The sequence below is a fragment of the Doryrhamphus excisus genome, chromosome 3, assembly GCF_030265055.1.
Source record: "Doryrhamphus excisus isolate RoL2022-K1 chromosome 3, RoL_Dexc_1.0, whole genome shotgun sequence".
In the NCBI taxonomy this organism is placed as follows: Eukaryota; Metazoa; Chordata; class Actinopteri; order Syngnathiformes; family Syngnathidae; genus Doryrhamphus; species Doryrhamphus excisus.
In genome coordinates this window covers 20,664,520-20,682,898 of record NC_080468.1, presented here as the reverse complement: position 1 = coordinate 20,682,898, position 18,379 = coordinate 20,664,520, and the positions used below count along the sequence as shown (strand labels likewise).

General features: G+C 41.8%; 1 protein-coding gene across 3 annotated transcripts in view; it reads left to right on the top strand.

Annotated features, from left to right (window-relative positions):
• nlgn2a (neuroligin 2a) overlaps window positions 1-18,379 on the top strand; it is a 114,027-nt gene that overhangs the window by 61,851 nt on the left and 33,797 nt on the right. For all 3 annotated transcript variants that reach the window (XM_058069097.1, XM_058069096.1, XM_058069099.1), the window contains one exon: window positions 11,403-11,552. In XM_058069097.1, coding sequence (XP_057925080.1) covers window positions 11,403-11,552 — 150 coding nt within the window. The remainder of the gene's footprint in view (window positions 1-11,402; window positions 11,553-18,379) is intronic.

Sequence of the window (18,379 nt, the reverse complement as noted above, 5' to 3'; positions counted from 1 at the left end):
TGCAGATTGCCATCACATAAAAGTCATATGCGCCCCTCCTGATTCGCGGTGCATAGCTACACACACCGAGATGCAACATTAATCTTTATTATTCCTACAGCGGTAAGATTTTTATATCACGAACAAAAGTTATCTGTTGACTTGTAGCGGCGAGTCATGTAGAATAAAAAGTCAATTGATTGATGGCTTTGTTTAGTGTCATGAACTTCACTATAGAAATGTGTGTTTTATATACTTCAGTTTATTAAAGTACTATTTCATGATATGTTGCTGACGCTTTTTAATATGTTGCCTTTGACTTTGGCGTAAATGCATTTTAATTTCTGGTACATATGTAATGTTTGATATCAAATGCTAACTGGATGTAGCTGACATATTATTATCATATCATTATCTGAATTGCTATATTGATTAGAATTATGATAGCAACTACTTTGAGTAGCCGTAAACTATATTTACAGTAAAAGGTAGATTTTTTAGACTTTTTTGGGACTTTAAAAGTAGTTTGAAGGTAAAAAAAAAAAAAAAAAAGTGTGAGCACGCCTACTGTAGTTAATACGTGAATAAAAATTAAAAACAGCTTGACTAAATTAGCACTGAAAACTGAGATTTACGTAATCCCCTCAAACGCCTCATAGGAACAGCCTCAGCAGATAGTAGTACAGCGGAGAAGAAATGTGACATCCTGAAGTTGTTCATTGTTAGATGAACAAATAAGTACGTTTGACGAAGACGTTGTGCATTCAAAGCGTTTAATCTTTTTTTTTTTCAAGATCATTGATAAAAAAATGTTCAAGTTCATTGATATTGCGTGGCAAATGAGAGACGCAATTGGCGTGTTTTCTGAGCTGTATCATTTGTTGGTTGATTGGATGCACCGACTGTGTTAGAAAGCTCACAATTTATGTTTTCACGAATAATGTGTCTTGCGGCCGCACTGTTCGACGGTCCTTAAACTCACCATATGTGACGCAGAATGAGAATTATGAATCTGTCAGGACCTGAACAGACAGATCATGTGCTCTGTTTTTTTTTGGTTGGTGCATAATCTCATGTTATATGTTATCATATGTCAATATGGCTCATTAATAAGCCTCGTTTTTAAGTACTTTCCTAATTGATTTCCGTCCGCGTTGTGCGTTTGTTTTCATAATTATTTATAATTATTGCACCATTAGTTGTTGTTGTTGCACGCCAAAGCATAACAAATGAGCGTAAAGGTCACACCACATTTTACCACTTAAATAGAAATAAATTCACCAAAAATTCAACCAAAAATAATCACCTCCATTCAAATCAGTCCTTATAAAAAATGTATAAAAAAACTGTTTATTTGACTGCAACCCTCAGCATATTGCATTATTGATTGAGCATCAGCATAAGAGACAGACATGGTTGCACTCATCCAAGCAAGATTCAGAAATGACGGACACCTGCTGGTCCATACCTGCTCCATCCACTGGCCTTTGTTCTCATCCACACTCTTCTCTCTCAAACGTTGTTGTCCTTCCCTCCGTGCGTTTGCTCCTGATTGGATTGTAACTGTCGCAGGCGTGTCCCAATTAAGGCGGCATTGTTATGTACGAGAGGCAGAGCGCCGGCTGCGTGGCGGCACAGCTGACAGCCTCGCTTAATAGGAACGCTGGCATCGGAATAGCGATGACAGCCCAAGGCGATGCTACATCCACTTTATTGTTTCTTTGCCACTAAAGGAAGGTATAAAAGCACGGGGGGGGGGGGAAGTGCAAAAAATACTGTATATATAAGCCGGCTAATCAACATTTAGAATGTAAATGCCTCCTGTAGAGCAGCTTTGCACATTAGAGAAATAAATTCATGCATTATTCCCAGAGAAATGGAAATGTCATTTAAATGTATGCTTCTGTCCCAGTTTGGACCTCACACAGTCCAGGAAAGACCATATTGGTCAGGGAGGCTTGAGACCAGGAGGTTGCCCGAGGACGGCGTCATGCTTCATTACATTTAATGCATGTAGACAGTAGCAAACGAGCACAGAAAGTGTTAATGTGCTCCTCCGTAATTTGATTCGGAGCCTTCCAGAGGTATAATCCTCACACTTCCTGCTACATAAGCACTATGTAAAATCTATAGTGCTGATTCAATTTGGGGCTTTAAAGCCCTTTTTTTTTTTACCCCCGTATATTTCTCACCTTGCACTTGAACTTTTTCAGTGTGCTGCACAGTCCGTGTGCGAATGCTTTTGCCTGTTCTCGTAAGAACTTAGTAGCATTTTACAAGAATAGTAAAGCAGAATGAGCTAAAAAATACAAGATCAGTAAGAATCTGTTCATATTTTTAAACGAGTGTAGTTTATTTTACGAGGAACTATATATTATTTCAAAGAACAAGACATTTAAGTCTTGATTTAGTTACAATATTTTTTCAAAGTTTACCTGAAAAATATTAGCTTTGAAATACCGAAATCATGCTAATAATGAACACTGGCTCTATGTAGCATTACTAGCATGCTAGCTAGTCACCGGGAAATATTTTCAACACAACAGCAATACATTATAGCAATATAGTTGATCTTATTTATTATGTATTGTATCAAACTAATATCAAATTAAAAGCACTAAATGAATATAGAACCACCATCCACCAGTATGAGCCTGGACTTTACTATTTTTGTTTTTTTTTTAGAGATTGAATGAGGTCATCAAATCATGTATGGCGACCAAATATGAGGTGAAAGAAAATGGGGAGTGGGGGGGGGGGGTTGTATAGTAGTCAAACAACAGCATGCAAAACTGGGGGGTTTCTAACTGTATTATTTTTGGGAATAAAATAATGTATATTCATATTGACATATGAATGAAATATATTCATTTGCATACAATTGGATGTAGTTATTTACAAGCTATTTGGTTTTAGGTTTTTTTTTAAGATGCCTAAACCAAGGTCGGAAACCTTTACAATCAAAAGAACCATTTTACCCTTTGCCCACTAAGGAAAAATAGTAATGACAGTGATTGTGGATATGTTGTAAATGCTAGCAAGGAGCGTTATGATCATTTCAGCTTAAACCTCACCAGCCGACGCCTGAAGAAATGTGCAGCACATTGAATTGACGGCGTGTTTCTTTTAACCGGCTGACTATGGCGACAAACAACTGTGATGAGTTCACATCCAGTGCGAATTATGAGTCTCCCACGGTTTTGACTGTCACATTTGGAGGGAATTTTGGGGTAGCAAAGAAGTTCAGATGAGTATACTTGCTAGCATTAAGGATAAACTTACATAAATGTACTTGTTACTTCATGTAAATGTACCTGATATGTTTACTTCTTCCCATACCGCTGCTTTATTCTTTTGTTTTTTTTTTTGTTTTTTTAGAGCTGTCAAATATCTCCAGGAAGTCTGACACGACAAATATTACATTATACATTATACATTATATAAATATTATGTTTAGCTGAGCGTACTGAATAGCATCCTGTCCTCATTGGTCGCTCAATGAAACTTCTGGTGCTCATCCGGGTGACAATATTACCAGTGAAAAGAAGTAAAAGTGGTTATTTTCACGTTCCTCCATGTTTACCATGTTCTTATGTAGTAAGTCTTCATGAGAACATGCTGGGATCAGACAGCATTTTTAGTGTCTTTCATTGAACCACTAGAATCCAGCAAAGCTTTTTTTTTACTCCGCCATTCCCCAAACATGGAGAGACAGAATCCTTGCAACTCACACTGGAATGTTTTGTGCATGAAGAATGTTGAAGAAAAGAAAGAGTCAGGATGTGAACATTGAGTAGAGGAGCCGCGGTGGGTCAACCGGAGTCCAAAAGGCTTAAGGCAGGAAAAAAAAAGGATGCAGAACACGGAAAAGGAAGAAAAGGAGGTTTGGAGAGGAGGTAAACAAGCGACAATGCTGGCGCCTGTATCGTCTTTGTCTCATGCGGCACTCGGGAGGACAGAGGCGCTGTGTTGCTCGCTCCAAGCTTGGATCCGCCTCCCATTTTGCTCAATTTGTGGAATTCCACAAGGAGCAAAAGAAAGAGTCCACCATCTATAACGGGGATGGTGGTGGTGGAGCGTTGGCCGTGGGGGGCGGGGGGTGGGAATTACAAGGAAAAGACAAAGAAGAAGCTGAAGGAGAAGAAAACAAATACAGAAGTATTTTTTAAATGAAATCTCTCCAATCAGGTCTATTTGAAGTGCACACGCCCAAATGCCAATCAAAGCCAATCAAAAACCAACAGAGAGTTTTCACAGTACAATTCTACATGTGACCCAAAGCAAATAAATGAACAAAAAGCGGACAACAAGACAGAACCGACAGGGTCCCTAAATAAAGACATGGATCGAATGCCCGCGAGGAAGAGGAGCAAACAGTCCATGCTGAGCCGCGCCGACCGAGAGGGAGCACTCGTGATCTCCGAGGTGTTATTGAGCCAAAAGAAGCTTGTTGTTGTTCACAATCCGCTCCTTTCATTTCACTTTTGACTTTTTTTTTACCATTTATTTATCTCACAGGGTGGTTGATACTACAGATTGTAGTAGCAAATAAATACAGGGCCAGTATCGCAGATACCGATACCAATCCTTTTTTGATTCATGAGAGATTTTTTTTCCTTTAGATTGTTGATTATAGTCATAATCACAATAAAACACGTCTAATGCAGTAATATAACATACAATAGAACATATAATACAACAATATATATAAAGATATCAACAAAATGATACAATTAATTCCTTTGATTGCATGCAATTGTTCAAGCAAAATGAAGTAAATCGAGCAAAATAAGGAAATACAGTAAACCTCGGATATATCGGATTCAATTGTTCCCACTGGTTTTGTCCGATATAAGCGAAATCCGTTATATGCGTATACCGGAAAATGTCCGTTTTACGCATATATTGGATTTATATCCGGTATATGCGTAAATGGGATTTTATCCGTTATAAAAAGGCACTTCCTTGACTATGTTTCCAATGTACCTGGACGCGCAGGCAACGCTGCAAACGCTGCAAATGACGTCGTATAGCGGCCTGTCACGATTCGGCGAATCGGAGCGCCACGATGCGGCCATCCGATATATGCGAGGGAAATTTAATGGAAATGCATTGGAACGGGACTGGAGATTTTGTCCGAAATAGGCGAAATCCGTTATAAAAAATCCGATATATGCAATGAATTTTTATTGGAAATGCATTACAGAAAAATTGGTTCTTTTTTATCTGTCCGTTGTGAGCGAATTTCCGATATATCCGAGTCCGATATATCCGAGGTTTACTGTAAAAGCAAAAAACACTATTGGCTATTTAATAATTATTCCCTGTACAATATAAAAATAGGTATGAATGTGAGTGTGAATGGTTGTTTGTCTATATGTGCCCTGTGATTGGCTGGCCACCAGTCCAGGGTGTACCCCGCCTCTCGCCCGAAGACAGCTGGGATAGGCTCCAGCACCCCCTCCAACCCTCGTGAGGAAAAAGCGGTAGAAAATGAATGAATGAATATAAAAATATACTGTATATTTGAACAACAAAAACACATTTTTGGGAAAATAAAGATAAAAGAAGGGCTGCACAGTGACCGAGTGGTTTGCATGCAGGCCTCACAGCTAGGAGACCTAAGTTCAATTCCATCCTTGCATGTTCTCCTCGTGCATGCGTGGGTTTTCTCCGGGTACTCCGGTTTCCTCCCACATTCCAAAAACATGCTAGGTTAATTAGCCACTCCAAATTGTCCATAGGTATGAATGTGAGTGTGAATGGTTGTTTGTCTATATGTGCCCTGTGATTGGCTGGCGACCAGTCCAGGGTGTAGCACTCCATGCAAACCTCGTGAGGATAAGTGTTAGAAAATGAATGAATGAAAGATGGAAGTCCTAATAGTTTTGGATAAAGCTCCATTCTTCAACGTTAGGAACCGATGCAGGCGCAGCTGAACGCAATCTGTCACATGACTAGTTGCCACCAAAATGCTCCTGTAAGCACAGCGAACAGGAAGTGCTGATAATCTCAGTCCACACACCCCCCCCGAAATGCACATCGATGTTCGATGCAATCAGTACGCCGCGTGATCCATTGTTCCCTTAACGACCGGTCCTTGGGTGGGCGCCGCAGACCGTGGGCGGGCTCTGCCGCTGTGCATCTCATCACGGCCCATTCATCACGGGCACGTCTTGTCTTCGTCGGTGGCCCTCCATCACGGTGACCTCCTATTGACCTGCGCACATGTGACACCACACACAGAATTATACATCAGACTTTTGAGCTTTTGCACACCGCCGTGATTTCTTCATGTTTGCATTGAAGCCTTATTACGGGATCTGTTGGAGATGAATATTGGAGATGTTATTGCAATAATTCTTTTACATCAGCTTTCAAATGACATGGCTGCCCACCATATTTCTGCCTCTTAACTGACACCTGCGGCACAAAAAAAAAAAGGCAAACACCGCTGCAGTGTGAGCGTAAAAGGTCAATATTTATATCTGCTCTCTCTCTCACTCGTATGTGCACACACATGGTCATGCTAATGGGAGGTAAACAATGCATGGGAAATTTCAAGCTAAAATGGAGATGAATGCTAATGAGCAGGTTTTGGTTCAGTATTCCGTATCCGGCACCTCTGGAGGTGAATCGTTTTAAAGCAACAAGATGGCATAATATTTGCTGTAGGGCTCCATCTCGTAGTTATTATCAATGAACGACTCTCTGCTGAAACAACCCCCGCCCCACGCCCCCACCTCTGGAAACGATCATCAGTCCAGCTGCAGGATCGGCGAGGGGAGCAGAAGGTGGCGTCAAGGTGGGCATTGTGCTCAACACGAGCGTAGGCCTAATTGCGCCGTTGTCTGCGTTCTGCTTGAGAGCGTCCGTAGCCCGCCGAGCTGGATCTCCTTAGGGTACACCAGCCTGCTGCTGCCATCTTGCTCCGTCTTTGTTTGTGCTCGTTCGAGTTTGCTTGGCGGAGTCGGATGCGTTCAGCCTCATTGCTTCGTGTTTACTGTACTCATCTGAACTGGAGAGGAGGTTCCAGTTTGATTTCACATTTACGTACTGGTGGAGACTGAAGGTGAGAAGATTGGTTATTGCAGTAAAATTGACTATTGACCAGCTCCACTAACACTCTTAATGTGTATTTAATGAAGGAAGCAAACCAGCTATGTAGTCAACGAGTGTCGTGGTTGCCAACTTGAAAACTGCCCCGGTATCACATGTCCGACAAAAAGCAATAAAAGAATGAGGACGAGACTGGAAGGGACGCCATGGTGATTCCACAGAAGCAGAATGGAGACTTTAGTGTGTTGCAGTGCAAAGTGCTTGGCTTGAGCAGCTCATGCAGCTGCAGGGGAACCATCAGTCAACAGAAGGGGGATCAATGCCATTGATTAGCAAACAGGTAGCTGGGATGCATCCCTTCTAAAGAACAATATGTCAGCGTGTAGTGAAAGTCAAAGGGCCAGCTGTAGAGTCCAAACGCAAAGAGAAGGCCTTTTTTCGTCGTCTTTGTGGAAGCGGTGACCATCTGCCGCAAAGCTTGGCTGGCTTGTCTGGGATTTGTTGAAGCAAGAAAAACACGGTTCACACAGGATGCTGGATATGATGCCGTAATGTGTTTGTCGGGTTTTGTCTGTCGTTGTGATCGTAGACGGACGGCGGCCAAGGTCGTCGCGTCAAGTCTGGTGATGCGCGATCGGTAACCACGGCAACAGGCAATCAGCCATTGTCCGCACCAGCGTGGCGCATGCTGAGGTATAGAGATAGAGGCGGTAATCAAGTATCTGAACATACACAAAAATGACACGAGCATACCTTGACCTTGATCAACCTTGAGAACTGAGCACTTCTATCCTGTCATATTTTCTATATGACAGGATGCCATATTGTGTAGCTTTCTTTATTCTCAACAAGCCATGGTCTCGTTATATTTACCATTTCAATCTTGTAGACCAGTGATTTTCAACCATACCTTGAGAAACCATCAGGTGTGCCGTGAGGAATTATCCAATATCACTTTTTATAATTAACATTTATTAATCGTCATTTGCAAATATTATATCAATAGACATGAATACATGGACCCAAATATTCCAATTGCATTTGGTATATTTGCTCAAAAGAATTGAACAGGGATGGAATATTCCTTTAACCAATCCGATGTTGTTTATTGGCGGTTGGCAAGCATCTTTCGTGTGCATTAGCGCCATCTGTGAAACAGAATCTAAACCAGGGGTGGGCAAACTACGGCCCGGGGGCCACATCCGGCCCGCCAAGTGTTTGAATACGGCCCGTCCGTTCTTTCCAAAGTATTTCATTTAAACTCAACATACGAACTGGCATCATGGCTTGAGCCAACCTTTTGATGGTTTTATCAATTTTGTTATTTGATGTGGTCTGTTGTTTACAAAGTGCTCCTGAAAAAAGGGACACAATAATAATAATAATAATAATAATAATAATAATAATAATAAAATATAAAATATTTAAATATAAATATTCATTCATTCATTTTCTACCGCTTTTTCCTCACGAGGGTCGCGGGGGTGCTGGAGCCTATCCCAGCTGTCTTCGGGCGAGAGGCGGGGTACACCCTGGACTGGTCGCCAGCCAATCACAGGGCACATATAGACAAACAACCATTCACACTCGCATTCATACCTATGGACAATTTGGAGTCGCCAATTAACCTAGCATGTTTTTTTTGGAATGTGGGAGGAAACCGGAGTACCCGGAGAAAACCCACGCATGCACGGGGAGAGCATGCAAACTCCACACAGAGATGGCCGAGGGCGGGGACCGAACCCTGGTCTCCTAGCTGTGAGGTCTGCGCACTAACCACCAGACCGCCGTGCCGCTAAATATAAATATAAAATAATAAATAATAATAGCAGATTGCGTGACACTTTTACAGATACAATAATACCAGGTGGACTGTTACGTGTAAAATATATAGTCTGCCCCCCCCCCCCCCCCGTTTTGTTAAATCAATGCGGCCCGCGAGTCAAAAAGTTTGCCCACCCCTGATCTAAAAAACCCTTCTATACTTTATTCACAAGCCCAGTTTTATTAAAAAAGAAAATATGTGGGTACTTCAAAGTTGGCACTGAGATCTGCAATCAACAGTCACATGACCCGGAAACAGAACACACCACAGTAGAGTGTATTTTATTTATTTCGTATTTATTTAGAAATATATTTTTTCTTATTCATCTTCAATGCATATGTTCAGTTTTCATGGTGTTATATGAGATGGTTTAAAAAAATGACTTTTTTTCTCTTTTCAATAAATATGAATACAGTGAAAGCGTCAAAGCACCTTGCTTTTGAAACGTTGTGTTACTTTAATGCAAGCTTAGCATTCAACACCAGCACTGACATAGTACAAGTGCGTGGGAAGTTGTACCGATTCAGCGCTAACATAAGTGATGTGGGATCTCCATGGCAACTGCGATAATCCTTGTGACAAGCCAGTATGGCATTGACAATTCAGCATTGATAATGATTTTATTACTTATTTATGATATTTTTTTTTATCTTACCCTTTTTCTGGTACCCTGCCAGCGCACAACAATACCATCTAAGAAAATTGTTTTTCCTCGAAATGTGCCACGAGGGAAGTGACCCAGAAAGATGTTGATGTAACCGTCCTTGCAGCTCGGCGCCGGATTGTCCGCTACCGTATTGTTGGGAGATCCAAGGTGTGAGCTAAAGCGAGGGGGAATTATGGAAATATGTTGGATAAAGATAGCATGTGGCCTTTGGTGAGATGCTGAGGACAAACAAAGGACAGCGATGGAGGACAAGCAGCTCCTTCTTGACTTGTGCTTTCTTTGACCGCTGTGGTCCACGCTGGTACCCCAACAGACGGTTGCCAAGTCAACCCGATGGCGACTATTTAAAAATGCATTTTAAAACTGACAAAACAACTTGATATTACAGTTTCTAATGTAGGAGTAGACATTTTCTTGCGTTTGTTCAAGTAAAACGCTGCTTCTACTGCCTTGGTGCAGTACTGCGTTTACTACGGTGCTTTTGGTTCTGTTGTAAACCAAAGAACTCTTCTGGCTGAGCCCTGACTCCTACACTCCTGAAGCATTCGCACTATTGAAATTATGGCTTGCAGGGCTCGACAATAACGATGTACCGATGGCCCGGGGCAAGTTAAAACAAAATTCGGGCAAGTAAATCCAATCATTAATATTCCCGTCGGGCAAGTGCACTTTAGCATGCCATACTGCCAAGAGTTTTTTTTTAAAGTTGTTCTTGTTGGATGTTGGTAAAACACGGACTACGTAATTCCGGTGGTAATTTGCAAACCAATCCTTGCAAATCTTGAAATGGACCAATCAGAATCGTTTATTTAGACCGCGGTCCGTAATCCACAATCCGCGTTTTACCCACACCCGTTCTTGTTCGCGATCAACCAATCAGCGATCGTTTGACTAGGAAAACATCTATCATGGCGTCCCTGCCAACATGGTCTAATTCTTCAACAACTTGTGAAGGAAAACAGCAAAAAGTGATGAAGCAGTGCCTCCTAAACAAGTATTTTATTAGCGGCAGCCAATCAAATGATGGCACAGGTGAGTGGATCACATTGCTGTGACAATTTGAAGTGGTCACAATGAAACACCACCCATTAGATCCAATACCAAGCGCTGATTTTGCACAAGCTACAAAATCTAGCTGTTCCATTTCTCGGTGTATTTTTTTATAAATTATTGTTTGACCATTGAGCATTTTTTCTGCATTAAAAACACTTTACTAGTACACAAATGTGTCTCTTCAATAATGTTTTATTGTGGTGCACAACTTGTAAATATCACTGCTTACTACGACTACCATGTGTAAGATAGTATGGCATGCCATGTTAACATACGTTTCAGACATTCCTCCAAATACAATGCATCAGTACTATTATCTGATGAATTATCAGCATATATTGATATATGATATCATTATGGCAGTTTTTTCATTTTACATGGGGCAAGTTGGGGCAAGTAGTTCTCACCTTAAGGATTCCCCATGGGCAAGTCATTTTGGTTTTTAACGTAGAGCCCTGGCTTGCAAAGTCCATCCCTCTTTTAGGCAGTTGATGAGGGCTTCATTCCAGGCTACACAACATACCATGACTATAAAGTACAATAAAACTTTATTTAAAAACGTTGTTTTTGGGAGCATCTCTCTCGGAGGCGGTGATGAAGTGCACCGCTTTGACCGTGTTATTTTAAATAAGCACATCTCAGTGCTTTAAAAGCGGTCATCCCGCTGCAGGGAACTCTACTCTCATCCTCGCTCAAGTGTTGTTTTGATCCGAACCTTGCAATTTGCTTTGCTATTATCCAACAACACAGCATGTAATCAAAGAGAACACAAACAAGTATCATCGATCCTCTTTTTATGTGCTGCTTCTTTTGTTGCAGACATACGTGACAGGAGGAAGAAGCCGGTAATGCTGTTCATTCACGGAGGCTCCTACATGGAAGGCACTGGAAACATGTTTGATGCCAGCGTGCTTGCCGCATACGGCAACGTCATCGTCGTGACCATGAACTATCGTCTTGGCGTGCTGGGTGAGTGGAGCTGAGTTTTTTTGTTTTAAAATGAAAAGTTTAGTCACTTTTGAATGCGACTGCATAAAGTCTACAGTATATCTTTTTTTTGATCTTATGGCGAGGGTTGTATCTCAATTAAGTGTATTAATAGCACCTGGAAGGTCTTTATAATTGCTGTTTTGGAACACTGCATCTAATTTGCATTTCATTACCTGATGCTTGGCAATGCATCTTTTATTGCTAACTCATCAGTGCTTCTGACTCCACCTCGTAAAAAGTGAATAACGATAATAGTGATTTTAAAAGAAACTGAAAAACAATATTTCATTGTATTTAATTTAAGGAGCTCAAACTGAGGTTTGTGTATCCCAAAATACCCCAAAAATATATGTACTGTAACATTCATTCACGAGGGTCGTGGGGGGTGCTGGAGCCTATCCCAGCTGTCTATGGGCGAGAGGCGGGGTACACCCTGGACTAGTCACCAGCCAATCACAGGGCACATATAGACAAACAACCATTCACACTCACATTCATACCTATGGACAATTTGGAGTCGCTAATTAACCTAGCATGTTTTTGGAATGTGGGAGTAATCGGAGAACCCGGAGAAAACCCACGGGAGAACATGCAAACTCCACACAGAGATGGCCGAGGGTGGAATTGAACCCTGGTCTCCTAGCTGTGAGGTCTGCGCTCTAACCACTAGACCGCCGTGCTGCAAACAATCAAAACATAGTAGAACCTTGTTTAGCGTACGCTCTGGTTAGCGTACGCTTTGGTTAATGTTGAAAATTTGCACCACAATTTTGCATATCTCTAGTAAAGTTACAATAGTGCTTCTTAAATAGTGGAGTGGGCCCCCCTGGGGGTGCCGTGGTGAACTGTCAATCATCCTCAACATGCAGTTTGACTCTTGAATGCTCTCCTTTTTGTTACATTTTCCTTGTTTCAGTTTCAGTTTCACGCTAACCGAGGTTCCACTGTAATAATAGTCACGATGTTTGCAAGGTAGTATTATGTAAATGTTCATCTCTCAATGTTCATTACATTTAACAGCTGTAATGCTAATGCTAACCGCGTCACACCATTCGCCACGGGGTCATGTGATGTCGGCACCAAGTGAATAAAGAGGCAGCAGTATAGCAGCAGGCGTCTTGTCTGTATGTGCAGGGAATTCTGCAGCGCTAAATACGTAACAGGCCGCCCAGCGCTTGACCTCCTCACAGTGGCGGCCTCAGCGACAGACGTCATAAAAAAAAAAAAAAAAAAAAATCCTCACGCGAGGGACGTGAAGATGAAAGTGAGACGACACATTCATCGCACATGATCAATGACAGCCAGAGCAGAGGGCATCAAAGCACACACACACATATACACACACACACACATATACACACACACACACGAAGATGAGGGTGAGAGATGAGAGAAGTGACAGCAGGAGAGAGATGAGAGCCGGGCCAGAGAGCATGATGGGAGGGGATTTGCCTGCCATGCTAAAAATAAAACACGCAGAGCTGTTTCGGAGTGTGTAGAAGTGCTCATGTTGTGTGCACCCTTCATGATGTGTGTGTGTAGATATGGCATCCTTGGAGGTCATGTTGGCATGATAACTGTGTTGTGTTCAAGAGCCTTAAATGCTACACATGCTTTGCAAGCATATTGAATGGAGTGAATGAAGGATGGCCCCGTGTTCTCAGCGCCTCCCGCTGTGAACACTTATTGCATTAAGACTTATGTGTGTGTGTGTGTGTGTGTGTGTGTGTGTGTGTAGCAGTGTGAGACTAACCTGACATGACCGGAGAAGATATGAAGACACACAAGCTGAACACAGTGCACAACACACACACTAAACCCACAGTCTCTATGGCAACCCCTGGAAGAATTGATGCTTCCTCTCGACTCAATAGCAGGGATGAGACTGGTGACATACTACGCTGTGCTATGCACGCTAATGGGGTGAAAGGAGCTCATCTTAGTGTTTTTCTTTTGTGGAATTTTGGCTTTTGAAGCACAAAAGTGAGTAGAATCCTCACATCATCTTCTCAAGGGAAAATACTAAGAAAATCTGAAGAAAATAGACATATATTTTAGTGTACAGCTTGAATAGATTTAATATACTCTGAAAATGAGTCAACACACGGCCATTGTTCTTAATGAGCAGCAGAATAATTATGTCATGCCCACCACAGTCAATATTAGCATTGATTTGCATTGATTGTTAGCATTGCACATGTTTTCCCAACATGCGGAGCCCAAACACACCTCCAAATCAAATCAAATCAACTTTATTTGTATAGCACTTTTCCTGCAAAAACATGCGACACAAAGTGTTTTACAGAATAAAAAAAACAATTAACACAATTAAAAGGAAAAACAGGCGGCACGGTGGTCTAGGGGTTAGCGCGTAGACCTCACAGCTAGGAGACCAGGGTTCAATCCCACCCTCGGGCATCTCTGTGTGGAGTTTGCATGTTCTCCCCGTGCATGCGTGGGTTTTTTCCGGGTACTCCGGTTTCCTCCCACATTCCAAAAACATGCTAGGTTAATTGGCAACTCCAAATTGTCCATAGGTATGAATGTGAGTGTGAATGGTTGTTTGTCTATATGTGCCCTGTGATTGGCTGGCGCCTGAAGACAGCTGAAGACAGCTGGGATAGGCTCCAGCACCCACCGCGACCCTCGTGAAGAAAAGCGGTAGAAAATGAATGAATGAATGAAAAAGGAAAAACAAATACTAAGAAAGCCCCTCCATACTAGACACACACACAATCAGGGGACCAGCACCCGGGCCCCCCGACTCCGACAGACGGTCGGACCCCCACATTAAAGGGAGGAACCCCCAGCCGGCCGGGTCGAAGGGACCCAAGGATGGCACCCCCTCAGCAGACCTGACACAGTCCCCAGTGTGGAGGACCCCCCCTTGAGGAAATAGTTAAAAGCTAAGAACTAAAAGCATAAAATAGGACTAAAAAGATAAAAACATTTAAAAAATATTAGTTAAAAACCTGATTAAAAAGGTGTGTTTATTTAATCTTTTCCTCACCAGTGATGTCATCATGTAGGAGTGGAGGAGGATTCCACTAACAGAGCTATACCCACTTCTGAGTCGTCACGTAAAGTGTGTTTACATCACTTGTGTGTTCCCCGTTTCCTGTCCGTCTTATCGTTTTCCTTCTTTCATCTCCAGCTTTCTTTCATCTCCCTTAGAAATATGAGAGTTATGGGACAAGTTAGGTGGACACATGTTCTTCATCTCAAACCATCAGCGTTGGTTAGCGGGGAGCCACCGACCACTAATAGCCACGGATGGATCATCATTACACAGACATGACAGCCCCTTTTGAGTCATTCCGCTGAGGCGGCATTCCCCCAACCGGGACTACTCTGTTACTTTGGGGAGCAAAAAGCAGCATTCCATGCATGAGTCTGCACAAGGAATGCTATTAGTGAATGTAAACAAAACACTAAGACATGAAACCATACACTAGAGAAGAATGTGTACTTAGCTTCCACAATTTGATTCCATTTGTGAGGTCAGAGGTCACTGTTTTTCTCCGAGCGTTCCCCAGCCATACCATTGGCCGATGGGTCCAGTCCAACTCCTGATTGCTTCATTAATTGAACGTAATTGTGTCTCTGCAGTAAAGAAGCTTGTGTGTAAACAACATATGGCGCCAGGATGCTCGAGTGCTGCCTACTTAACGTCTCGCTGCAGGACAGGCGATGCTGATCAGACGGAATAAAAGAGGCATCATGTTAAGAGTGAGCGTGAGGGATAAGCGTGTCCCTCCATGCATCTTTTCCCTCCAAACAAGCGGAGTGATGTTGTTTTTTTGCAGTTGTTATTTGGGAAAACAAACGGATTCCCATTTTTTGTTCAGGAACCGTGATGGTGCTATTTTAATTACCATAATTACCGACAATTATTGTAATTTCCAGTGTATAAACTGCTATTTTTTTCCTCATTATTTGAAGCCTTTGGCGTGTACATTAATTTATGGATAAAAAATACATGTCCCATGATGCATGGAGTGTCGTGGAAGCTAATACAGTAAACCTCGGATATATCGGACTCGCATATATCGGAAATTCGCTCACAACGGACAGATAAAAAAGAACCAATTTTCTGTAATGCATTTCCAATAAAAATTCATTGCATATATCGGATTTTTTATAACGGATTTCGCCTATTTCGGACAAAATCTCCAGTCCCGTTCCAATGCATTTCCATTAAATTTCCCTCGCATATATCGGATGGCCGCATCGAATCGTGACAGGCCGCTATACGACGTCATTTGCAGCGTTTGCAGCGTTGCCTGCGCGTCCAGGTACATTGGAAACATAGTCAAGGAAGTGTCTTTTTATAACGGATAAAATCCGATTTACGCATATACCGCATATAAATCCGATATATGCGTAAAACGGACATTTTCCGGTAACGGATTTCGCTTATATCGGACAAAACCAGTGGGAACAATTGAATCCGATATATCCGAGGTTTACTGTATCACATTTTGAAGTCTTACGCAGCGATCTATGACACATCTTAAAGTTTGATCAAGTGTAGAACGACTACAGCAGACACCAGTAGGCGAAGCCTTGGGGCAAAAACAAGGCCCTTTGTACCTTAATGCCACTCCAAAATGTGTTGAAATTTAATTCCCCTGTCCGTCACGTGAGCATGTTTGTTGAAAATTTTCTTTTTTTTTTTAAAATCTATGCTGTGATGTTGGCAATACGGAAGCTCGTGGAACAGTTTCAACATTTCCCAGTCGGCATATCCTGCGGTTCCTTGTGCTGTCATAATCGGCGAGGTCATATTTGAATGGGTTCCGACGGGAAAGCGATGTTCTAGTACACCTGACGCCTGCCAGCAGGCTTCCAGCTCGATCTGCAAATACTCCTGTTTATCTCCACATCATTTCTCATTTTCCATCTCGCTGCTTTCCCTCTTCTCTCTCGGCCCATTACTCTTTGCCTTTTTTCTGTCCACACGCCGCTGCATCCATCACGTACCGTATGATGTGGAGATCACGGGACAACTTCATGTGGGAGGCTTTGTCATGGATCGCAGGCTGACACCTTGGGGTGTAGTCTGGGTAGCCGTGCTATAGCATCAGCACCTGCGGCCCGGACAGCACATGAACGCCATTACTGATGTCCTGTGTTGAAGAACACGAGCTGGAGACAATATGAACTCGCAATTTGCATGGGGGGTGAGGTCAAGGGGAGGTCGCTTACTGCTTCTAACAATCAGATTGTTGCATTGATACCCTGATAACATATTAAAGTACGGACTTGATCAGGGGTGGGCAAACTACGGCCCGGGGGCCACATCCGGCCCGCCAAGTGTTTGAATACGGCCCGCCCAATCTTTCAAAAGTATTTAATTTAAACTCAACATACAACCTGGCATCATGGCCTGAGCCAACCTTTTGATGGTTTTATCAATTTCGTTGTTTGACATGGTCTGTTGTTTACAAAGTGCTCCTGAAAAAAGAGACACAAGCACATAATAATAATAAAAATTAAAATAATAATTATTATTATATTATTATAACATTATGATTATTATATTTATTATATTAATGCTAATTATTATATTAATTATATATAATAATATTGTTATATTTGCATATTTTACATAATAATAATATAATAATTATTATTTTAATTTTATTTTAATTATTAGAATATTTTATTATTTTAAAATATTTAAATATAAATATAAAATAATAAATAATAATAGCAGATTGCATGACAATTTTACAGATACAATAATACCAGGTGGACTGTTACGTGTAAAATATATAGTCTGCCCCCCCCGGAAATTTTGTTATATCAATGCGAGTCAAAAAGTTTGCCCACCCCTGGACTTGATTCTGCAGCTTTTGTGCCATTAAGTGATTAATGCATAGGTTATTTTTATATTCTGAAATATACTGTACAATCTGCATGCAGTACTTCCTCTTTTATTGCGGTTAATTGGTTCCAGCCCCGACCACGACCCGAGCTTAGCTGACAAAAATGTATTATGACATATTTCCTGGCATATTACGTAACAGCTCATATAGATATCTACTGGGTTGAATATGAATATGTTATTATATTATATTAAGTCTAGGTTTCAACGAAACCTTATTAAAGTCTACTTTTAAGGAATTGACCCAAACACAGATGGACAGAGCAGAATATAAATGACATATTTGTTACTTCGTTATTTTATCACGCTCAAGAGAACCAACCTGCAGCGTGGGTCTGCTCGTTCGATGCACACTTGACCAAACGAACCAAACTGGCAGAGAAAACCCACAAAGTTCCTTTTAATGGAACCCAACATGAACCTAAATTGAAAGAGTTCATTGCTTGTGTGCGTCTTACACGTGTAAACACAATGTCAACGTTGGGGTGACTCTGCGGTAAGGGGGTGGGGGGAGGGACAAGGGTGGCGGTTGTTGGGTTCTGAGTGGCCTTTGAGCAGATGTGAGTGGCGGAAGAAGCAAATTGGACTTGGCGCCTGATCTGACAGCTTGGCACTTGTCTTCTACTTCTCCCTTTCCTGTCCTCCATGTCGGGCCAGTGGATTGACTCCGGGCCCAAGATGGGCATACAATGAGGGTATATGTTTTATTTATTTATTTTTTTCCAATTTCCTCTCCTGTTTAAAATATTCATTTTTGCCTCATTTGTGTTGAAGACCTTTTTCCCCCCCGCCTTCATTTCAAAACGTGTGCGGCATGTGACATGACAGGATGCTTCTTCTCCATCCTGACACTTGTCGTTGATTACCGCACACTGTTGACTTATGCATCAGAGCTATGGATAATGCATGGCATCAG